The sequence below is a fragment of the Anabrus simplex genome, chromosome 5, assembly GCF_040414725.1.
Source record: "Anabrus simplex isolate iqAnaSimp1 chromosome 5, ASM4041472v1, whole genome shotgun sequence".
In the NCBI taxonomy this organism is placed as follows: Eukaryota; Metazoa; Arthropoda; class Insecta; order Orthoptera; family Tettigoniidae; genus Anabrus; species Anabrus simplex.
Genome location: NC_090269.1, coordinates 397,542,505 through 397,568,726, shown reverse-complemented (window position 1 = coordinate 397,568,726; position 26,222 = coordinate 397,542,505). Strand labels below are relative to the sequence as shown.

At 40.6% G+C, this 26,222-nt stretch overlaps 1 protein-coding gene across 2 annotated transcripts in view; it reads left to right on the top strand.

Annotated features, from left to right (window-relative positions):
- Positions 1-1,463: 1,463 nt before the first annotated feature.
- The window catches only part of LOC136874173 (brachyurin), a 48,325-nt gene continuing 23,566 nt past the window's right edge, over positions 1,464-26,222 (top strand). For both annotated transcript variants that reach the window (XM_067147756.2, XM_068227687.1), the window contains exons 1-2: positions 1,464-1,605; positions 15,945-16,035. In XM_067147756.2, the coding sequence (XP_067003857.2) occupies positions 1,564-1,605; positions 15,945-16,035 (133 nt within the window). In that variant the 5' untranslated portion in view covers positions 1,464-1,563. The remainder of the gene's footprint in view (positions 1,606-15,944; positions 16,036-26,222) is intronic.

The following is a 26,222-nucleotide window of genomic DNA, read 5'->3' as shown; positions in this document are numbered from 1 at the left end:
TCTTTCATCACCTCTGCGTTCCACGGGCAACCACGTAACAATTATTTAAAAAAAACTCTCTTCAGTTTATCCCAGGTAATTCTTAGTCAATCAATCACTACTGATCTGCAATTAGGGCAGTCGCCCAGGTGGCAGATTCCCTATCTGTTGTTTTCCTAGCCTTTTCTTAAATGAGCTGAGCTACCTAGACTCATTTTAGTTTTGGCAGGGAATTTGAGACCGGATGCCCTTGCATCCTGACTTTTCAGTTCAAAATTCTATTGCTATTTGCTTTACGTCGCACCGACACATATATGTCTTATGGCGACGATGGGACAGGAAAGACCTAGGAATGGGAAGAAAGCGGCCGTGGCATGAATTAAGGTACATCCCAAGCATTTACCTGGTGTGAATATGGAAAACCAAGGAAAACCATCTTTAGAGCTGCCGACAGTGGGGTTCGAACCCACTATCTCCCAGATGTAAGCTCACAACTGTGCGCCCCTAACCGCACGGCCAACTTGCCCGGTAGTTCAAAATTCCAACAAGAGATCGACCGAGATACGAACCTCACTCTTCCTAAGCCATTGTGCTAACCATGCCCTCCATTTTAGCGCGCCCTACACAGTTGTGAAATATCAGGCTTCACAACTAGAAATTGCCAATTGGCACAGACACTTTCTATATTTACATTTATTATTATTATTATTATTATTATTATTATTATTATTATTATTATTATTATTATTATTATTATTATTATTATTATTATTATTAAAAGATCTCTGGTGACACATTTGGTGTTTACCCGACACAATTAATTAAATCTCAGCCATGGGCGCCCAAGAGAGTTTCGGTTCAATCGGTCTGCACTCTAGTGAGCCTAGAGTAAAACGAAACGTCAAAATTGACGAGCAGACAGCCAGGTGGCGTCAGATCGAAGTGCCTGCACACGGTAGCTGAGGCCATACGATTATTATTATTATTATTATTATTATTATTATTATTATTATTATTATTATTATTATTATTATTATTATTATTATTATTAATGTTAATAATTTTGTGCGACTCTTTCTATCATGGAGATGCCCTTATAAGGCGTGCCCTCCGAAAAGGGTGGCAGCATCTGCTGTGCATGGGATGGGAAAATTATGTCTAAATATAGTTTGTGGTGTGTGAGATGAAGGAGTTTTTGTTAAAAGAAAAGCACGAAACTCAGTCACCGAGCCAAGAGAATTAGCCGATTAAGATTAAAATCTCTCTACCCGACGGGGAATCTAACTCAAAGGCCCCGAGGATTGGAGACCAGGATGCTGACCACTCACCAATGTGTGCAACTAAAGTGCAAATTTGTTGAACATTGACTGCGGGGCTTATCAATAATAATATCACTCTCCAGTACAGTTTTGTTATCTGTGGCTTATCTCTTCATTGATAACCGAACAAACAAGTTCTTAAATTATGCCAGCAGAATTCTCCGAAAAGGTGCAGGATTTATTAAGTCAGATATGAGTTACTTAACTATGAAACATTCTAGTTGAATTCTGTTTGGAGTGGTAGCGTCCACCTGGAAGAGAAGGAATGAAGATTTTTGTTTGTATTGTCTTGTTAACAGCAGCTCAGGTAAGATGATATTTATCATGTTCCATTTTCAGGAAAGTTCTACGAGAAATTCGAATGTTAGATGGATTTATATATTTATATAGATCAGGCAATGAAGCCTGCTGTTATGCCAAATCATCTTATACAGTCGAACCTAGATATCTCGAACCTCCGTTCCTCGAGTTTTCAGTATCTAGAAGTAACATAAATTTCCCTGTCATTTGCCCTATCCTTTACGTGTATTTATTTCTCTATTACTCGAAATTCGGTTGCACGAATTTCTCGATTTCTCGAAGCAAACATTTCTTCCCGTGAAGCCAAAAATACTCTGTAACTCGAATTCTGTGCAATACTGCATTTGTGGTTTGTGAGGAACAGTTAACAACTAAATAACGATTTACAGTGTTGCTGGGATCCGTGGCTCAGACGGCAGCGCGTCGGCCTCTCACCGCTGGATACCGTGGTTCAAATCCCGGTCGTTCCATGTGAGATTTGTGCTGGACAAAGCGGAGGCGGGACAGGTTTTTCTCCGGGTACTTCGGTTTTCCCTGTCAACTATCATTCCAGCAACACTCTCCATTCTCATTTCACAGCATATATCAGTCATTAATAAATCACTTTGGGAGTGGCGACCCCATCCTACTAATAGCCTATATATGCTTCATTCATTCCATCCCTGACCCGGTCAATGACTGGAAGGCAGGTTGTAGGTTTTCATTTTCAGAGATGCTGGGAGCTAATATGACGGGAACCGAAAAACTAAAACTTCTAGTGATCAGAAAATCGGCGAAGCCTCGCTGTTTCTCGGGTGTATATTAATTACCGGTCACGTACGAAAGTAGCGGGAGACAAGCTCCATTTACGAATCTCGGCTGCGTTGTATTGACGAGAAGTTTCAACGTGAGGAGAGGAAAGGTTAACAGTAACAAACAGAGAGACTAACGGATTTTTTTTCCAAAGGTGTTAACGGAGGTATGTTTCTTATAAAAAATAATATTATAAGGGTTACAATTAAAGTGATGCCATAAAATAGAGCTTGTTTATAAGTTTCAATACTGTTAAAAATAATGTATTGGGTATAAGCCCGTAGATTCTGTTATGTGATATACGTGATCAAGAAATGGTATTCTCTATATTTAGGAAATTCGATAACTCGAAATAAAATGTAGTTCCCGTGGTGATACTAGATAACGGTATATGCAACATTGTACAAACTGAAGTACAAGTCTTAACACGTTCGCTCTCAGCTAATGCATGGGCGATTTAGATGCCATTTATATGCTGAACTGTTTCAAACTGACGTTGTACATGACTGAGTACTTTTGATAACTGTTTCTGAGGTACTTAATTTATAAAACAGGAATTTGTCACATAATTTTACGTTATTCTCTAGTCGTGTTTATCATCATCATCATCATCATCATCATCTGTTTACCCTCCAGGTTCGGTTTTTCCCTCGGACTTAGCGAGGGATCCCACCTCTACCGCCTGGGGCAGTGTCCTGGAGCTTCAGACTCTTGGTCGTGGGATACAACTGGGGAGAATGACCAGTACCTCGCCCAGGCGGCCTCACCTGCTATGCTGAACAGGGGCCTTGTGGAGGGATGGGAAGATCGGATGGGATAGGCAAGGAAGAGGGAAGGAAGCGGCCGTGGCCTTAAGTTAGGTACCATCCCGGCATTTGCCTGGAGGAGAAGTGGGAAACCACGGAAAACCACTTCCAGGATGGCTGAGGTGGGAATCGAACCCACCTCTACTCAGTTGACCTCCCGAGGCTGAGTGGACCCCGTTCCAGCCCTCGTACCACTTTTCAAATTTCGTGGCAGAGCCGGGAATCGAACCCGGACCTCCGGGGGTGGCAGCTAATCACGCTAACCACTACACCACAGAGGCGGACTAGTCGTTTTTAACTGCATGATATATAGTGACACACGTCCGAGGATGCAGAGGAACTGCAGAAAATAGAGAATATTTCCAAACCGGTTACGGGGTGTCGAAGATTCGGTCTTCAATTCAATGCATTTTCAAATCCGATTTTTTTTCTTATTCCTGTCAAAAACATTAAATGTAAGAAAACGTTTAGCTCGGGAACATCTACTAGTTTCTATGGCTGCACGCAAGAGTATTTAGTGAAGGGGTGATGTGAAGCACTAATCGCCTGATTGGACACAGGTTAGCTCATTCGCAAATGTATTCAAAAGAATTCTCAGAAAGACGCAAATTCACAATCTATTTCATTATCCAGCATTGTCTAGCCCTGTATTAGAAATAAATGGTGGTGAAATTTGCCTACAAAGCGGATCGGTATCAAGTACTAAAACTTCTCCTCGCGTCACATTCTGTAGGTAGTTCTTCAAATTCGCTGTCACTTTCTCCATTTACTGGTATAAATTCATCACCCGAGTCTTCATTGAGCGACATGTCCCATATTTCTTCGGGTTCAAAACTTCCTTTGTAAGCCATACCTTCTTGTATACTTCACAACACTCACAATGCGCTCTTAAAAACATAATGAGGCACTCCGACAACTCGACCTCGACCTTCAAACAAATACAAACTAGCAGACATATGGCCTCCACGTCTGTACGTAAGAAGGTTGAAAAATATGCAGTGGAACCTCAAAATCTCAAAATCACCTCCGGAACTAGGAATTTTCAGAATTATATGTACCTACGGGCTTATATTGAATACCTTATTTTTAACAGTATTTACAAATATACAAACAAACTCTAACTTACAGCATCACTTTAATTATAACCCTCATTATATTAACGTTTTAGAAGACAGGATTCAGTACGTACATTAGTGAAACAAGAAACATACCTCCGGTACCACTTTTGGAACAAATTTTTTAGTATCTTCTGCTTGTTACTGTTAACCTTTGCTCCCTTCACGTTGAAACTTCTCGTCAAAACCTGGCAGCCGAGATGCGTAAATGGAGCTTGTCACCAGCTACTTTCTTGAGTGGCTTTCGTACGTGACCGGCAATTGATTCACACCCGAGAAACAGCGAGGCTTCGTCCATTTTCCGATCACTAGAAGTTTCAGTTTTTCGCTTCCCGTCATATTAGCTCCCAACATCACTGTAATCCTTTCTTTACTTGTTAACTGCAAACCACAATTGCCGTATTACACAGTTAATGTTGCACAAAATTCGAATTACAAAGTAATATTTGCTTCAAGGGAGGAATTGCTTGCTTCGAGAAATCGAGAAATTCGTGTAACCGAATTTCGAGTAAGACAGAAATAAATAATCGTGAAGAATACGGCAAATGGCCGAGAAATTTAAGTTACTTTGAGATACTGACAATTCGAGTAATGGAAGATCGAGATATCGAAGTTCGACTGTACTAAATTTATCTGCCATTTGTAGGTCAGAACCATAACTTTGATGAAAGGTGCGATTAGAGTCCGGTTTTAATTTCGTTGGACCCCGCGATTGTTTATTCGACTTAAGTCGGTTGCGGCCTCTTACACCGGTGTCCACTATCCGACAGAAGTCAGATACGGGAGTGAACGTGTTTTAGGTTCTTGATTATATAAACTTATTAAATTAAATCTCAATAGCTATAAACGAAGGGTAAATTTCTGAGAGTTACTATGATAAAAGGAAATGCTTCATTATACCTAACCTAATTACAATATATATTTTAATTCATTTCTTATACCTACGGTATGTTTGTAATTGAAGACCTCCCTGGAATAAGAATGTAATCAACAAATCAATACTTTCTTCAGGTGGGAGGGTTTTTTTTGGGGGGGAGGGATCTATTTCATGCTGTACACTGCTTGAATCAATTGCATATTTAAGTGTGCAAATCAGTTCATCTCTTAGAAACAAAAAATTATTGTTATAATTTACCTTTTTAAACAATGTATGAACTGGAAGTGATACAATTGTAAATGATATGCAAGTATGTCTTACGTTTGTATCTATCAGTAGAGAAATCCTGTACATGCACTGGGAACAAAAATGATAGCGAATAACTTTAGTGCAACAATGAAAATAACAACAATGAAATGGAAATCTACAGCCTGTATCAAGTCATTCGACCGGGTCAGGAATGGAATGAATGTACTTATTTGATTATTGTTTGGTCGAAGGAGCTATACCAGATGAATGGAGAGTTGCTATAGTAGCCCCTGTGTATAAAGGAAAGGGTGATAGACATAAAGCTGAAAATTACAGGCCAGTAAGTTTGACATGCATTGTATGTAAGCTTTGGGAAGGCATTCTTTCTGATTATATTAGACATGTTTGTGAAATTAATAACTGGTTCGATAGAAGGCAATTCGGTTTTAGGAAAGGTTATTCCACTGAAGCTCAACTTGTAGGATTCCAGCAAGATATAGCAGATATCTTGGATTCTGGAGGTCAAATGGACTGTATCGCGATTGACATGTCTAAAGCATTTGATAGGGTGGATCATGGGAGACTACTGGCAAAAATGAGTGCAATTGGACTAGACAAAAGAGTGACTGAATGGGTTGCTATATTTCTAGAAAATAGATCTCAGAGAGTTAGAGTAGGTGAAGCTTTGTCTGACCCTGTAATAGTTGAGAGGGGAGTTCCTCAGGGCAGTGTTATCGGACCTTTATGTTTTCTTATATATATAAATGATATGAGTAAAGGAGTGGAATCAGAGGTAAGGCTTTTTGCGGATGATGTTATTCTCTATAGAGTGATAAATAAGTTACAAGATTGTGAACAACTGCAACGTGACCTCGAAAATGTTGTGAGATGGACAGCAGACAATGGTATGTTGATAAACGGGCCTAAAAGTCAGGTTGTGAGTTTCACAAATAGGAAAAGTCCTCTCAGTTTTAATTACTGCATTGATGGGGTGAAAGTTCCTTTTGGGGATCATTGTAAGTATCTAGGTGTTAATATAAGGAAAGATCTTCACTGGGGTAATCACATAAATGGGATTGTAAATAAAGGGTACCGATCTCTGCACATGGTTATGAGGGTGTTCAGGGGTTGTAGTAAGGATGTAAAGGAGAGTGCATATAAGTCTCTGGTAAGACCCCAACTAGAGTATGGTTCCAGTGTATGGGACCCTCACCAGGATTACCTGATTCAAGAACTGGAAAAAATCCAAAGAAAAGCAGCTCGATTTGTTCTGAGTGATTTCCGACAAAAGAGTAGCGTTACAAAAATGTTGCAATGTTTGGGTTGGGAAGAATTGAGAGAAAGAAGAAGAGCTGCTCGACTAAGTGGTATGTTCCGAGCTGTCAGCGGAGAGATGGCGTGGAATGACATTAGTAGACGAATAGGTTTGAATGGCGTTTATAAAAGTAGGAAAGATCACAATATGAAGATAAAGTTGGAATTCAAGAGGACAAACTGGGGCAAATATTCATTTATAGGAAGGGGAGTTAGGGATTGGAATAACTTACCAAGGGAGACGTTCAATAAATTTCCAATTTCTTTGAAATCATTTCGGAAAGGGCTAGGAAAGCAACAGATAGGGAATCTGCCACCTGGGCGACTGCCCTAAATGCAGATCAGTATTGATTGATTGTTTTAAGAGGAAGTACAACTGGGCAACCATCCTGTATATAACCCTAATCAGAGAGAGAAAAAATGGAAGAGATCCGAAGCCGCCATCTAGCGGCCAGGATAGGAATTGTGCCGGCTGCCGAAATCTGTCGCACTCCTCTGGGGATATGATTAGTGAATGACAGATGGAATGAAATGATGTTGGTGAGTGTTACTGGAATGAAAGATGACAGGGAAAACCGGAGTACCCGGAGAAAAACCTGTCCCGCCTTCGCTTTCTCTCACATGAAACCCAGCGGTGAAAGGCCGGCGCGCTGCCGCCTGAGCCACGGAAGCTCTACAGTAAAAATAATAACAAATGTCAAGAAAATATTTCAAAATATACATGTGTTTTCGTCTGTGGCCTTTATTTAAATGATCTATTGCACCCGGTGATGAACCAACACAAGCAGTGTCCACCATCTTATCTATGTTACACCACGCAGGACAAAGCTCTGCTGGCAGTAAACCAGCTTGAACTTAAAATGTAAGACATAAGGGGACACCAGAGCAAATATGCGTGATTATACACCCTATTTCTTGCATCCAGGAGATAGTGGGTTCGAATTCCACTGTCGGCAGCCCTGAAGATGGATTTCCGTGGTTTCCCATTTTCACACCAGGCGAATGCTGGGGCTGTACCTAAATTAAGACCAGGGGCGCTTCCTTCCAACCCCTAGCCCTTTCCTATTCCATCGTCGCCGTAAGACCTATCTGTGTTGGTGCGACGTAACACCACTAGCAAAAAAGAATATCCACTGAAATATCACTTTTCAAAAATATGTTGGTTTCATCCTTATTCTGGTGAAGCCTTCCATTATAGCCGGAAGGGAATTCCAGGGGAGTACGGTTGCAGTTATGAATGAAATATCATGGCTTGTCGTGCGTTAAATTTGAAAACTCAGGAAGGAAGGTGTTTCCGACCTTTTGGGGATAGTGCCTGGGGACGACAATAATTATTTAGATTCGTTCTGATTTAGCTTGTCCGACTCATTAGCTGAATGGTCAGCTTTGAGACCTTCGATTCAGAGGGTCCTGGGTTCGATTCCCAGACGAGTCAGGGATTTTAATCGTGTTCGATTAATTCTTCTGGCTCGGGGACTGGGCTTTGTGTTTGTTCCAACACTTTCCTCTTCATATTCAGACAACATACTACACTACCAACCACCACAGAAACACGCAATAGTGATTACATCATTCCATATCAAGTTGGCGTCGGAAAGGGCAACCGGTCGTAGAACACGGCCAAATGTACATGTGCGACACAGTTTGCACCCGCGACCCCACACGAGTGGGAAGAGCGGTAGAAGAAGTAGTTCTGATATAGCTTGTTTCACCTGTAAGGAGTGTTTTCCGGATAATCGCGACAGAGAGAAGATTTGTTCCCTCTGCTGAACTTAACCACGACAGCTAGTTGTATGACAGTTAATTAGATATATCCGTACACTTCAAATATTTCACACTTAATTCTTGCCTCGAATTACGACGTACGAAAAAGATGTTGATTCAATTTTATTTTTCATGTAACAGTGTTCATGGAGAATTGTTTTCATTGCTTTTGTTGATCTCTATAAATAAAATTATAATTAGATATATCCGTACACTTCAAATATTTCACACTTCATTCTTGCCTCGAATTACGACGTACGAAAAAGTAGAATATAGGTTCAGTTTAATTTCATGTCTGTCTCGTTATCACGACATTGTAAAAAAAACAAGCAACGATTCAGAGTTGCGCTAATTGTTAGCTGCGTGGCACGGTGATTTTAGTACCTAAAGATGGACGCACTATTGAAACACCCGATTGGGTCATACTTAGGTCATACCAAGCGAGCTGCCTACGTAGTATGGGTCGCATTCAGAGGATAGAGGGTTCAAACCTTACTGGCGGCAGTCCTGAAGGTGTTTTTCCTTGGTTTCCCATGTTCACACCAAACACCTCATTTGAGGCCACCGTCACTTCCTACCGAGTGCTGCCCATTTCCTATCCCATCGTTACCGTAAGACCAGTCTGTACCAGTGCGTCGTAACAGAACGTGCATCAATCCTGTTTAAGATCTGGCTAACCAGTTTGCACGTAAAAATGTTGTAAATTTGAAGACTGGTTACAAGGAATTGTGGATCACAATAATTAATCAATTATTCTACTGATATTTGACATGATGTTTTAGTATTTCCAGTGCAGATATTCGCGCTGATTTCAAATCAAAACAGCTTTCCTCTATCACGTCCAGTTTTTAAGATGTTGACCCAATTTTATTTTTCATGTAACAGTGTTCATGGAGAATTATTTTCATTGATTTTCGTTATTTTTCATACAAAGCCGAAGTTTTTCATTTGCTTCTTTTTCATTGTCAGTGACAGTGAACATTATGGGGTCTAGAAGTTGCATAAATTCAACAAATCTCTTTTGCTATGTGTGTGCCTGTGTAACAAACAAAAAATTCAATACGTGCGATTGCACTAATCTTAGCTAAAGCCATGTTGATTAGTATTCCATGTAGTAATTTATGTCTACGGAGTTGTTTTTCTTGATACAATGTTAAAGATATGTAAATGGTTGATGTATTTCTCAAGAACGGAGGGCGATACAGAAAAATAATTTCCATATTTTGAATCAATATGTTTCAGTTGTACTGGAATGCGTGTTAGGTACCAAGATATTCGCCGAAATTCATTTTTTGTTGATCGGTGTTATTTAAGCACGGTTGGTTGATAGTGGAATTAAACAATAGCGTACAGTTCTGCACGCAAACGGAAAATAATGAAAGCGCTGTGGTGATTACGTGTTTCCTTTGTTAGTCTAGAAGAATATTCATTTTTTCATTGTTGAAAGTACATAATAGCAACAAGGAAGGACAAAAGAGAAAAATTCAAATGTTTCCGATTTTAACATCTATATTGCAACAGTTATTTGTATCAGACACAAAGCCATTATTGAAAAGAGAAATAAAAGCAAAGGCACCATAAAGGAGAAAGAAGTGAAATAAAATACCAGAAAAATTCAAATCTAATTATATCAGATACATGATGACTTCTCTTCATTGGAAGTTGTAGGTCATTTTGCACCGTTTTCAGAAGAAATGAAACTTTTTTCCTCCACATAAGCGAAATCTTTCAACAAATTTTCTATCACTTAGTTCTTCAGTCGGATCGCTCCTTAATCAGGTCGTCGGTTGCAAGTGGCCACGGCAGGTCCGTTGTACGACAGCTCTGCACTCCGACCGAGCAGAGGTGGAGTGGCTTCGACCCTACCGTGGTTTTAACGCCTCTGCATGCGGGAGTCGGAGAAGGGATGATCCGCACCGTCGACGGTTCTGAGAATGGTGTCCAGTGGTTTGCCATTCTCCTGCACTAAGACTAATGCCTGGACGGTTCCTCGTATAGGCCACGGCCGCTAACCCTCTCACCTTCTCCGAACATCTCAGTGGCATAAGAGACGGAGTTACCGTCTGTGAGGCCCGCCGTCCCCTTCAGGGAAAGAATGAAAACGTTTTAGTAATACGCTTAACTCTTATGAAATAGAATACTCCCATCCCCCAGTTTTGGATCGCCTGTTACTGGGGAGGGAGTAATCATTTATTGTAATCCAGAATATGTCTTGATACATGCATTCTTTTCCCTATGATCACATTAAACATCACAATTAAAATTAACTCTTTCAATCCAGTTTCTAAATTGTAGTTTTTTCTTTAAATTTTATTTACTTATTTTGTCCCAGATGTTAACAGAGTTATATAGTCCAGAACAAACATGTATCTTGCCCTCCCTAAACTATATTAGTGCTTACTTTGTGTCATCAATCTTTGTAGAGTTATCCTATAATTACGAACATACTGAATCAAATGAATGACTAAGGAGTGACTTAGTGCGTATATTAATTGGTGAGTGAATGATTTCATGATTGACTTGTGCTCGTTCATGACCTTACCCACTCATGGGTAGGCACCAACTTGGAAGTTGTAATGTTTATACTTTTGCACTCATTTCCGTGCTGTTCCAGATATTCCAAATATAACATTTCATGTTCAAAGTCATCTTCAAATTTGAGAGCCATTTTATATTCAGTGCTAACTACTGTTTACGTCTGGTAACCGCTCGAACTTGGGTGTTTAACCGACAATAATCAGGAATATGAATAATAATCAGGAATGATTCTCTGCAGTTTATTTACGTATGGTTTTGGAATAATCTTTAACGCTAATACGCTAAACAGGGCTCGTGCACTTGACCATTATTGTCAAATACAACGGTCCATCCTCTTTACAATGAGCTACTCAACATTGCCGTCACAAGTGTGTATAGAAACTGTTTCCAGTTTGAAACGTTCATGCTCTGTGCCACTCATTGGCCCATGTACGATTCCGGAACTATAGAAGTATTCTACATCAAAAGAAAGATAAAGGAGTGGTGGCAGAGATGGCTGATCTTGCGCGCCTGGCTAGTTCTTGATTGGCTTGTCGTGCGCCAATCAAAATGTGAGTAGTAACATCGGTGGTTAAAAAGGCAAGCCTACTCATTTTCGTCCTCCCCAACGACTTAAGTGGGGTAGGGGGTTCAAAATCTCTTTATCACAGGGCTGTTAGAAAGCAAACAATGATTACCTACAATGTCTTACTAATACCCCACAATTGTATGAAAGAATAACAACAATGCTGATTCTAGAAATGGAGAAGATCAGATGGAAAGCAATGGAGCGAGAAGTAGAAGGCTCTTAAAAATTGGTATTTAGGGGCCTAAATTAGGTTATTTAGTTCCTGTAAAATGTAAACCAGGCATTAATAATGTTGCTAAAGAATGACACTAATACAGCATGACAAGTCAACATATTTATTTAATTAATGCTGTAAAGTGGTGGGGATGATAAATGAAAACACAACGCTCTAAAATTCTCTGGCTAAGATGTATTAATTACAATTTATTGCTCACACACTACACATACAGACTGCGCAAAAAGTCCGTACACCCCCATTCATTATGTATTTATTTCTATTGTCATGCCTTTGCTGGCAGGACCTAGTGTTTACAGCGCACTATGTGTTCTGGTATGGGCTGAACAATTTTGTTACTTTCATCGATCTGTCTCTGTCTTATCGTTGGCTTTCACAATGTGAAAGTGACTGAGGTATGAGCGATGCTAGTAATGCCATTCCTTATGCAGCCAATCCCTGCTATGAATGGTGTGAAAATGTTGTTCATAGGGTCGGTTGGTGCATGCATTTAAGTGGGCTTGGCAGACTGATATCGTCGCTTCGCCGGTAAAACGTTGTATTCCACAAAGTTCTTCCTATCAATTATTCTCCTTAAGACTGGTCACGCCTCCCAGCCACATATGGATATGCAGTCCATCAGAACACATTTTTGTTGTGTTCATTTTCCTATGCCCACGTGTAAAGGGAAATGAACCTTACCGTACCGTACTGTAGGAATGTACGTTTGAATTACGTATTTACGCACTCCTAGTGCAAAATTAATGTAAGATTAATTTTCATTTACTCGTCCGCATAGGAAAACGAACACAACGGACATTGTTCTGATGGACTGCGTATCCATATGTAGCTGGGAGGCGTGACCAGTCTTAAGGAGAACAATGGATAGGAAGAGTATTGTGGGATACAACGTTTTACCGGTGAAGCGACGATATGTAATAGCAACTTTTGGCCCGGTGAGGAGAGCAACGGGAAACTCCCTCACTCCTTATTTCCCTAGTACGCCTCTTCAGTGATTCCAAGGCCATCTGTGACAGCTGATGGCGGAGCTGTTGAGGATCCAACCAGCCTTCGGGCTGAGGACTGAACATACACATTTCTATTGTCAGATACCCATTGTTATCGACTTCGATGTTGACAGATGTTGGTGCCAAAATATTGAAAGAATGGCTGATATAAGTGATTATACGGTTGAGGAACGTTTGCAGACCGCTGTGTGGTTTCATGGGCGTAAAATTAGTGGCAAATCAATTTAAAATGTAAGGGACGATTTCGTTGTGCGGTTTGTGAAAGCGGCACCGACAAAGAAGAAGTTGTTAACGAGGTAAAAGGAAGCCTTTCTAACTGGCAGTGTTTGCGACGCACCGAGAAGTGGAAGATCATCCAGCATACTTCGTTCTGATGTGGGAAAATCTATCAAGCAATCTCCAGTCAAATCCATACGGAAACGTGTGTCAGAGTTGGAGGTACCGGAATCATCCATAACGAATCACATCAAAGTGGATCTGATAATAAGGTCTTACCGTCCATTGAGGGTCAATGAATTATGAGATGATGATTTGGAGACACGTGGTGATACTTGTGGTCGGAAGCTGCAACAATTCCAAACAAAGGCTATGCGGGGTATACGGACTTGGTGCGCACCCTGTAAACGCCAGCACCACGTATTACACTATACGATACACATATACATAATAACATCAGTTTGCGCTGGATCTCTGCTCTCACTAACTCAGTCACACAGTTTTTTTTTTTTTTTTTTTTTTTTTTTTTACTCTTCAACTACATTCACGTCCACTCTAAGTCAGTTTCGCAATTATACTCGCTGTACGCTATCAGAGCCACTTCGTCCACAGTTCACACAGTTCCACAATCCTGTATGTCTTACACTGGCCGATCTCTCTCAGGATGCACCGGAGACACATACACACGTTAACTCACAGCACCTTGTAAATGAAAACAAATCTCATAAAATAATTGCCATGGTTATATTAAATCCAGAAGATGACGAACTCTCACATCACGGACAGAGTTACACTCGTTGCACTGACTCTTCAACTCAAACTGAACCACTTGCGCTCGTCCGACAAGCCTTAAATAGGTAGGACGGCACTTCCAGGTACTTCACCTAAGGGGAAGTCTCTAGAGTCCTCTCGATTCCGAATGATCACGGTTCTTCTTCTAGTTCTTTCTCTCACCGTCGGGAGGTCCAGTGAGATAACGGAGTAGTGGCAGAGAGGGTTGGTCTTGCGCGCCTGGCTCGTTCTTGATTGGGTCGTCACGCACCAATCAATATCGGAGTAGTTACACCGGTGGTTCGAAAGTTGACCCGATCCGTCTTCTCCTCACGAAGGTCTTAACACAAATATGGCGGACACCGTCACAGTATTAAAAACAAAAGGCACATATTTCTCACTTTGAACATGTCCATTCACTAACTGGATACTTTGTTTCCTTTACCATAATTTTGTTCATCAATATTCCCGTATTCACAGCTCACACAGTCTCACAGTCCGGTATGTCGTACGCTGTCCGTACAGTCAAAACAGACTTCGTTCACTGCCCTTTGCCGACCATTCTCACGTAGAAAATCGATTGTTTTAAAGTGAAGTACCTGTGAAGAATTTTATGGATATTTTGAACAGCATATCACACCAATGATTCCATTATAAACCAGCTCAACATCAGAATCAGGTTATCATCAATATGAAAACAAAAAGTTTTACAATTCTTTGGACACACTATGTGACGTGAGAATAACAGCAAAGAAAACTGATCATTCTTGAAAATATTCCAGACAAGGGAGCTCGTAGACGAAATCCCAATCGAAGGTCAAACATTCCCAAGAGTATAACTGGGTTGAACATCCTTGGTGCAGCACGTCTAGTCAAGGACACCAGGAAATGGAGGCAGCTGACAAATAGTCCCTTCAGAGATCACGATCTTCAAAAATGAGAGAACGATAAGGGAGGGAGGTTCCCTTAGTTTACCTCACAATTGATGAGAAGCACTTTTTCTACGTTTTCCATGGATAAGTTGTAACGTTTATCATTCAGAGTTATTTTATAGGCCGAAAAATAGAATTACACATCGACAGAATAAATAGGATGATATTTCAGATTTGGACTGAGATGAACTGGTGATTCAGTTCCAGGTTCACTTTTCATTCAGATAAAAGCATTAACGTCGATTTACGTCTGAAGTCCGGTGCTTATTTGCGGCGCCATATCCGATTTACTTTTCACTGTCATTGTCCATCAGTCCCTTCTGGATCACCGCCTACAAGTCCGAAAAAATTGTACCTAGAAAAGGAAGGGATTGTAGGCAGTAGACCTACAGATTATTAAGAAAAAGCGAAACAAAAAATATTAAAGCTGTAAAAAAAGTCTCTACCGTCAAACAAGCATTTGCTCTGTAAAACAATGTAAAACACCTTTTTTAGACTAATAATGAAATAGTGCACTTAATAAACCATTACAGTGACGTCATTAGATTGCAATTTTACTTTTTAAGATTTTTAACTCATGTTCTTCACAATACCACCATAATGGTTTATTTAATTTATTTAACTTTAAGAACGAGTTTTATCATTGTTTCAGGGACACAGTAAGATGCATTATGTCAGTTTTAATTATGATACATTATGTCAGTTTTCTTTGGTCACAGGAGTCCCGGGTTCGATTCCCGGCAGTGTCGGAAATTTTAACCATCCTTGATTAATTTCCCTGGCACGGGGGCTGGGTGTACGTGTTGCCTTCATCATCATTTCATCCTCATCACGACGTGCAGGTCGCCTACGGGAGTCAAACCAAATGACCTGCACCTGGCGAGCCCAACCCGTCCTGGGATCTCCCAGCCCTAAAAGCCATACGCCATTTGATTTCATGTCAGTTTTAATTATAAGTGGCTGAGGATGATCCTGAATATGGTCGAGACTATTTCCACAATGTGATGTATATATAATCACAAATTAAAATATGTATTGATTAAGTGGACTTTTTCCCAAACTATTGTAATTTGGGATGTGTTAAGCAAAAGAAAATAAGAGTTTTGCCAAAATTCTTCTGTATAGTAATTAGTATATTATATCCGACTTACTACCTTTGCAGGTTATTGCAGAGTGGCAACAATATAAGCCCGCCAGATATCCCACTTTGTATGAAAATGCGGCGAATAAACCGGAAGAACATCTACACCTTGGTACGTACGCTCCGATGGCCGAGAACGAAAGGGTTACAATTCAAAATCCACGATTTTTCAGGAGAAGTGTTTGAATTTTTGGCAGTTTACATAATTAAATATCAAAAATTCACTTGTTACACAATGTTTATAGAAACGTGTATGGACAAATGGTAGTTCTTAGATTATTATTTATTATAATCGGTAAAAAGAGTTACAACTCAAAATGACCCTTTCGAATTAAGCGAAAGCGACTAATGTCAGAAAGGTGAAATCCGTTATAAGTACTTACTGGCATGAATATATTCGATTCTTGCTTTAACATGATCGGAGGTACTAGAGGTCGAAATAAGCTATATATTGAAATGTATATGAAATGAAATATCTCAGAAATGTATTTTTTGAGTTCTAACCCTTTCGCTCTCAGCCATTGACTTGTTTATTATTGTAATTAACATATAATAAGCTTTTACGGAGAATCTACTTGATCAAACAACCTGTTGGTATTTTATGTATATAATATCTATTTCATCTGTCTCTTGGAGCAAGCCAAATCAATATATTGTAGCTTCTATCTAAGGCTGGTTTTACTCTATCAAAGAAATGTGTCAAAGTTATTTTGTAAAATATTTTGCTCAAGTTATCTTTTACAAAAGATTATAACGTACACCATTATACTACATAAAATACTTTTCCATAGTTAATGAACGATAATTGTATGCGTGTTTTGGTACTGTTAGTTTTTACCTATATTTTTATGACAAAACTTTTAAGGGGTTGCATTTAAGGGGTGCAGTAAGGATGTGAAGGAGAGGACATGTAAGTCTCTGGTAAGACTCCAACTAGAGTATGGTTCCAGTGCATGGGAATCCACCAGGATTACCTGATTAGAGAATTGAAAAAAATACAAAGAAATGCAGCTCGATTTGTTCTGGGTGATTTCCGACAAAAGAGCAGCGTTATAAAAATGTTGCAAAGTTTGGGCTGGGACTTGGGAGAAAGGAGACGAGCTGCTCGACCAAGTGGTATGTTCCGAGCTGTCAGTCGAAAGATGGTGTGGAATGACATTAATAGATGAATAAGTTTGGGTGGTGTTTTTAAAAGTAGCAAAGATCACAATAAGAAGATAAAGTTAGAATGCAAGAGAACAAACTGGGGAAAATATTCGTTTATAGGAAGGGGAGTTAGTGATTGGTATAATTTTCCATGGGAGATATTCAATAAATTTTAAAATTCTTTGCAATTATTTAAGAAAATGATGGGAAAACAACAGATAAGGAACCTGCTACCTGGGCGACTGCAATAAATAATACAGATCAGTGTCGATTGATTGATTGATTGATTGATTGATTGATTGATTGATTGATTGATTGATTGATTGATTGATTGATTGATTGATTGATTGATTGATTGATTGATTGATTGATTGATTCATTCATTCATTCATTCATTCATTCATTCGTTGATCTTCATAAAATATACCGATATGTTTTAAATTAAACTATGACAGGAGAACATACTGCAATTTCTACACATGTCTGCTTCTTCATACTACAAGTTTAAAATCCGCATGATTTTAGGTTATCCCACGTGGCTCATCATCATAAAACAAGTTGCTTACAATAATAAAAATTAAATGAATTGTAAGAAATATATTATATAATGTAAAGATTACATTCAATTTCTGTTCTTCAGCCATACGCTAGCTATGAAATCTATTCTACTGTTTTTCTTTTTCCCTTCCAAAACTGTGCATCCTTCCTGTATAGTACTTATCGCCTCAGCTATGTTTAAATGCCCTTGCTGTATTAAATTCATATTATTATATTCCAGGTGACTTGTTGTCGTACAACTTTTCATACTCGGAAATAAACAGTTTTGTTGCAGCAACATTTCAACTGAACTTACGGTGCGCCATTTTGGATTAAAGATTCGTCCACACCAAGACGTTTTCGTTAACTTTGTTAATAAACACTGTTAACCAACAATGATCATGAATATTTTTGACTGTTAATAAATAAGAATGCCGGCCCCGTGGTGTAGGGGTAGCGTGCCTGCCTCTTACCCGGAGACCCCGGTTTCGATTCCCGACCAGGTCAGGGATTTTACCTGGACCTGAGGGCTGGTTCGAGGTCCACTAAGCCTACGTGATTAGAATTCAAGAGCTATCTGACGGTGAGATGGCGGCCCCGGTCTAGAAAGCCAAGAATAATGGCCGACAGGATTCGTCGTGCTGACCACACGACACCTCGTAATCTGCAGGCTTTCGGGCTGAGCAGCGGTCGCTTGGTAGGCCAAGGCCTTTCAATGGCTGTAGTGCCAAGGGGTTTGGTTTTGTTTAATAAAGAAGAATATCGTTTTTGTTAACTTTTGTGAATCAAATTTTTCATTAACCTTTCGTGTTTTCGTTAACATTTCGATTCGCACATTCGCAACGACGCAATTATAGCTCGCAAATTCGCAGCGCGGAATGCGATGATTTCTTATTTTTTTCTAAAAATTGACTATCGAATCACAAGCGAAAACTGTAATGTACACGCATTTTGAATTCTGTGTGATATTCTTTGATCTGTGTTCTAATATAGTTTCATGTCCAGCTTCCCACTTCTGTGAATAACCTAATATTCCATAATCACTTGTATATCACCAAAATAATACTATGCTACGTAGGTCAAATGAAGATTTGCTTCATTTCCTACCTTTACCAACACCGGATCCCGTGAGATCTCCGAAGTTAAGCAACATTGGGCGTGGTCAGGAGTTGGATGGGTTGCCACGCGCTGTTGGGGGGGGGGTAAGGGAATGGAGGAGCGGAAAGGAACTGGCCACCCTACCGCACGTAAACACCTCTGTGGAGGTTCGGACCTGCCTTCGGGCAGTGTAACCCTTACCTTACCTACCTTTACCAATTTCTTGATATTGTAAAAAGCTTCAAACACCTCAGGCACAATAACTGAGATTGGTTGTTTTAATAGCCTTAGAGAAATAGGTATATAAGTGAAAAGTCTGAGTCACCAGTTGCTAGGGAACTTAGTGTTAAACCTACAAAAAATTAGCCTGTCAATAGCCTGATAATCTATATAATTTTTTTGCACTTCAAGGCCCAGTTACTGGCAAGAAGAACTGAAAGTCATGTGAGAGGCATTCTCAAGAAAATTTTGAAAAAATACTGCGTCATGAAATCAAAATGCTGGCATTGGTGTTCTTTCCAAACTTAATTCTAAACGCCTTTCCAATGTTTTTCTTTGCCACATTTTGAGCCTATTCTTCTTCCTGACCCTATGCATCGTAATCTCACAAACAGCTTTTCAGGTGTGGTCATACTTTTGAAAAAGTTTTTTAACAAACGTTTATTAACTACGTTGAGAAATGTCTTCATTAACATTGTTCGTGCGGACTAACCATAACAAGTCAAAATTTTGCAAACGATAGCATGATGCTCATACCCTTCATCAAAAAATTGTTGTAAAAGGACATTTTGTCAAATATTCCTCCACTAGACTGTGAAATTTAAAAATAAGATCTTTGACAAGTTCTTTTGATAGTGTAATATCAGCCTAAGTCCAAATCATATTCCAGGTTGTGACATTATTGAAGCTAATGAGGCAAATTGCGCTTTTAGCTTAAAGAATGTTGTTACTCATATGGTCAATTTTGTTTCAATAGCACGTTTTGACCCTTGAGCCTCCATAGCTCAGGTGGCAGCGTGCCGGCCTCTCACCGCTGGGTTCCGTGGTTCAAATCCCGGTCACTACATATTAGATTTGTGGTGAACAAAGCGGAGGCGGGAGAGGCTTTCTCCTGGTACTCCGGTTTTCCCTGTCATAGTTCATTCCAGCAGCACTCTCCAATATCATTTCATTTCATCTGCCATCCATTAATCATTGCCCCAGGAGAGTGCGACAGGCTTCGGCAGCTTGCAAAATTCATATCCTCGCCGCTAGATGGAGACTTCATTCATTCCATTTCTGACCCAGTCCAATGACTGGAAACAGGCTATGGATTTTCAGCATGTTTGGATCCAGTGACGAAAGCAATGGCAATTACCCCATTCCACATCATGCCTTCATCGAATTCGTGTTCCACTGCTTCAGGGACCTATTTTAACTCATCACTGTCTCAACATCTCCATATAACTAGTGAGTGTTTTAGTACATATGCCTACTTAGAATTGTGTAATAACTTAATATCTAGGGCACCCCCCCCTCTTCGCCCCCCGGGGCCCAGGCCATATCCTGGCCAGCCAGATCCCTTACTACAATCCACAACCACCCACCCCGTTATGCCACAGAAATTACAACTTAAGAAATAGCACTCAAGGCCTAAACGGTCGACGGGCTATAACTCCTCATAGATCCCTGTGATCAATGAGAATTGTGGTGCCAATAACTTAATGAAACAAAATATTTTAAAATGGTTTTCATTTTTTAAGAATTTTTATTTTTATTTTTAACGCATAAAATTCCTTATCCTACTTATCATGGACTAGCGCATAACCATGTGCAAAGATCTGTACTATTTAAACGGGACTGTAAATAAAGGGTACGGATATTTGTCCATGGTTACGAGGGTATTTAAGGGTTGTAGGAAGGGTAGGGATCGCAGTTTTTAAAAAAATACCGATATATCGATATTTCGATATATTGAAAACTTATTTTCGATAATCGATATTTATTGCACATAATATATCGGTATATTCAAGCGATATCGATATATCGTAACCCAAGAGTAACTACAATATCATCACCAGATCTCAATGCATATATATCAATATTGGTTTATTCTGCTACTGGAATTCGCGGTTTAATTATCCATGGAAATTATCCATCAACGGCTGCTAATTTCAGATGACCACTAGCCTGCACGGTTGCTAGGGTTATACTTCCATAACACAAATTTTCATTCACCCGCAGCCACAAGACAGCAGTCGAGGTATAGATCCTGAATAAATAGCTTTTTTAGAGTGAAAGAAGTAGTGTCAGTAATGCTTGATGTTCTTATAAACCTCGTAAATTAGTAGAAATGGCTGAAAATAGTTAAGAATATGATGCAGCATCTACCGTGCAAGTATTTATGGTTTTATCATTGCATTGATAGGATAAACAAGGAAGAGGAAAGGAAGCGGCCGTGGCCTTAAGTTAGGTACCGGTACCATTCCGACATTCGACTGGAGGAGAAGTGGGAAACCACGGAAAACCACTTCGAGGATGGCTGAAGTGGGAATCGAACCCACATCTATTCATTTGACCTCCCGAGGCTGAGTGGACCCCGTTCCAGCCCTCGTACCACTTTTGAAATTTCGTGGCAGAGCCGGGAATCGAACCCGGGCCTCCGGGGGGTGGCAGCTAACCACACTAACCACTACACTACAGAGGTCTTATCACGCTTACGTCTCTTGGTTAACTGTTTTGTTGAAACATTCAAATTTACGTGCAAACCAGATTCAGAATGACATAAAATCAAATGAAATTTTCCAATCATTTAGTAATACATAGAAGCAGATTCGAACAAATCAAAACATTGTTGATGGCTTCAAGCATGCTGCACATTTTAACGGACTTAAATTCTTAGCTGCCGCCTTACCTTATAAAGTAAGGAATCAATCACATTCGGAATTATATACAAACAAATTAAAATTTTTAATCATTCGGTATTATGTACAGATAGATACAAACAAATTAAATATTTCTTGATGGCTTCAAACAAGTTGCATATTGTTAATAGATCCCCGATTTATAGAACTTCAATATAATTTCAAATCCTTGTATTTTGGAAAAGAAATAATTTTATATCGAGATATATCGCTGTTTTGTTTTGATAGTAGGATAATATCGGCATGTCGATATCGAATGAAATATCGATATTTATTATATCGGAACGTCCCTAGGTGTTATCGATGCCTACGAGATAAGTAAAGGCCTCAGCATGCACGGTCTCTTCAAGTACTAAATTGACAAAGTAGCAGCAGTTCAAATATCGCCGCTGGATGTGAGGTTTTCCCTCCATTCCTCAGCACGATTCCAATTGGCATTACGATAATAACTTGCACATAAAAGCACATTACAAATATAAGACATTGCGTTTTGAGTAGGAAAGTGATATTTCTATGACGTTTAATGAAGAAAAATAAATGTATCATCGAGTAATTCAAGATGAGCTCATACGAATCAGGTAGTATAATTGCAACCGGAAAGTACACATCGTAATAAAAATGAAAATACTTCATAGTATATTTTAAAACACTGCAGTATTCACAGAGCCTTCGGCGATGAATGCAGAGTGGGTCTCGGCCCACAAGTGGCCACGGCTGGTCCGTGGTCCAACAGCTCTGCACTCCGACCGGCCAACCGAGCAGAGGAAGGGTGGCTCTTCGTCTCTGTATTCGGGAGATTGGACAGGGCTGGACCTCACGGCTGGTCTCCACTGTCGGTTTTCCTGAGAATGGTTTTACGTGGTTTTCCATTCTCCTGCAATAAGGCAAATGCTGGGAGGGTTCCTAGTATAGGCCACGGCCGCCAACCCCCTCACCATCTCCGAGCATCTCCTTCGCCGTAACAAATCTCCCGGCCTCACAGACGGCGTCACCATCTAAGAGGCCCGCCTCCTCCTTCAGGGGAGGAATTAAAACATTTTAGTATTAGTACGTAACCTAGTCTTGCCATGCAAATACCTTGAAAAAAGTGTTGGCATTGATTGCGACTAGTTTTAGTAGAAATGCTAAAACACGTGCTTTCAAAATGTTCACTACATACTACAGACTTCGAGGAAGGTTGCCACATGCTATTTTTCTCGTCACCGCGACATGACATAATTAAGACCCATTTTTCTCGTAGTTCCTCATTTGCTCGTGGAAATAAATGCCACTACCTTTCTGAAGTTTACTTTTGCAGAATGGTGCACAGCAATAAACTATTGTTTATCACGCGCAATACACATCTTGTGAATAGAATGTTTACAATAAATACTCTCTCGGCTCTTGCATATTTATCAATATGCACAAAACATTTTCTTAATGTAAATCCACAGCCTGTTTAGAGTCATTTGACCGGGTCAGCAATGGAACGAATTAAGCCCCATCTAGCGGCGAGAATAGGAAATTTCCCGGCTGCCGAAGCCTGTCGCATTCCTCTGGGGCAATGATTAATGACTGACAAATGAAATAATATTTGAGAGTGTTGCTGGAATGAAAGATGGCAGGGAAAACCGGAGTACCCGGAGAAAAACCGGTCCAGCACAAATCTCATATGGAGTGACCGGGTTTTGAACCACGAAACCCAGCGATGAGAAGTTGGCGCGCTGCCACCTGACTCGCGGAGGCTTCTATTTTCATAACTTTACGTTTAAATATAAACCATATACTCATCACAAGCTGAATACACAAATCAACGCCTTTTATAATGAATTTTAAAGCTTATCTCACCTAAACTTACCTTTTTCCTTCACAGTTTCCATATAGTCTGTGTTGTTAAATGGTGGAGGGCTAACACGAAGTCTAGCGGTGACTCTGGAACTAGAACGTATTTCGCGCTGTGTAAACTGCCATGCGGAGGCAACTGTGTTACATATTCCACCGTATGTATTCGAATTATAGTCCGGCCTACCAGAGGCTCAGAGCAAGGTATTGATTAGATTGGATATTTCCAGGTTGCAATTCCACCTTCACTAGCACCATCTCTTGCAGAATTATCGGCGTTCTCTAGTGCGGATGTTGTTAATGAAAATAATAATTCAAAAAAAAAACGATATATTTATGGAAAAACCGATATATTATTCGATAAATCGAATCAATATTTCGATATCGATATATCGATAAATCGAAAGGAAAATATCGGTATTTCATAAAAACCGATAAATCGTTGCCATCCCTAAGGAAGGGTGTAAATGAGAGGGCGTATAAGTTCTGGTAAGACCCGAAGTAGAGTATATGGGGCCCTCACCAGGATTATTTGATTCGAAAACTGAAAAAAATTCAAAGGAAAGCAGCTCGATTTGTTCTGGGTGATTTCTGTAAAAAGGAGTAGCCTTACGAAAATGTTGGAAAGTTTGGGTTGGGAAGACTTGGGAGAAAGGGGACGAGCTGCCCGACTAACAAGTGGAATGTTCCAAGCTTTCAGTGGAGAGATAGCGCACTGTGACATTAGTAGACGAATAAGTTTTAGTGGCGTTTTTAAAAGTAGGAAAGATCAAAATATGAATATGAAGTTTGAATTCAAGAGGACAAGTAGAGGCATATATTTGTTTATAGGAAGGGGAGTTAGGGACTGGGATAATTTAGCAAGTTACATGTTCAATAAATTAAAAATTCTTTGCAGTTATTTAAAAAAATATGAAAGTGCAGATCAGTGCTGACTGAAGTTGAAGTTGAAGCTGAGACCATGATACCCCTGGGGAGCTATATGGCTTAGACGGCTATTGAACCACCCAATCGCCCATACACCGCACAAACAGTAATCGGCTCACGTTGTATACATCCGACCCCATGACTAACCAGTTCGCACGCTCTCTTTTAGTCTAATTGGTCCCTGGTTCTATTCCCGACCGTGTTGGGAATTTTAAGCTTGGTTTATGAATTCCTTTGGCTCGGCGACTGGGTGTTTGTGCCGTCTTCAACGTTAGATTTGATCTACATCGGGCCCCGTAGTCGCAGACGAGCAAGTGACTCATGGGAGTCAACAGACATGCACCAAGCCACTTACGAGGTAACATGCCATTATTTTTATTAACTGCCAAGTTAAAAAACCACAGTTTAATTAAGTTTTAGGGGATTATTTATTTTATGTGAAATATTAAATTTTACGCAGGCACGTAATTACTCCTATGTGAACTTCTCGTTTTTAAATTAACATCATCCGAACTATTAAGGGCTTATTGAATAGAAATGTTCAGCATTAACGAAGTAGTTCTGTGTTTCACCAGGCCATAAACCAAATACTGTATTAGGATAACATTTCTTCATATCCTGCAAAACATGTACACTGACTGACAGTGACAATGCAACACCAAGGAGGAGTGGTTCGAAAGGGATGAAAGTTGGGAAAAAAACAGAGACGGCACGGACGAATAATTGATGTTTATTTCAAACCGATATGCAGGTTACACAATGCGCACGGCATCGACACAGTAGGATGTAGGACCACCGCGAGCGGCGATGCACGCAGAAACACGTCGAGGTACAGAGTCAATAAGAGTGCGGATGGTGTCCTGAGGAATGGTTCTCATTCTCTGTCAACCATTTGCCACAGTTGGTCGTCCGTACGAGGCTGGGGCAGAGTTTGCAAACGGCGACCAATGAGATCCCACACGTGTTCGATTGGTAAGAGATCCGGAGAGTACGCTGGCCACGGAAGCATCTGTACACCTCGTAGAGCCAGTTGGGAGATGCGAGCAGTGTGTGGGCGGGCATTATCCTGCTGAAACAGAGCATTGGGCAGCCCCTGAAGGTACGGGAGTGCCACCGGCCGCAGCACATGCTGCACGTAGCGGTGGGCATTTAATGTGCCTTCAATACGCACTAGAGGTGATGTGGAATCATACGCAATAGCGCCCCAAACCATGATGTCGCGTTGTCTAGCGGTAGGGCGCTCCACAGTTACTGCCGGATTTGACCTTTCTCCACGCCGACGCCACACTCGTCTGCGGTGACTATCACTGACAGAACAGAAGCGTGACTCATCGGAGAACACGACGTTCCGCCATTCCCTCATCCAAGTCGCTCTAGCCCGACACCATGCCAGGCGTGCACGTCTATGCTGTGGAGTCAATGGTAGTCTTCTGAGCGGACGCCGGGAGTGCAGGCCTCCTTCAACCAATCGTCGGGAAATTGTTCTGGTCGATATTGGAACAGCCAGGGTGTCTTGCACATGCTGAAGAATGGTGGTTGACGTGGCGTGCGGGGCTGCCACCAGCTTGGCGGCGGATGCGCCGATCCTCGCGTGCTGACGTCACTCGGGCTGCGCCTGGACCCCTCGCACGTGCCACATGTCCCTGCGTCAACCATCTTCGCCACAGGCGCTGCACCGTGGACACATCCCTATGGGTATCGGCTGTGATTTGACGAAGCGACCAACCTGCCCTTCTCAGCCCGATCACCATACCCCTCGTAAAGTCGTCTGTCTGCTGGAAATGCCTGGCATTCTTAGCTATACACGTGTCCTGTGGCACACGACAACACGTTCTACAATGACTGTCGGCTGATAAATCACGGTACG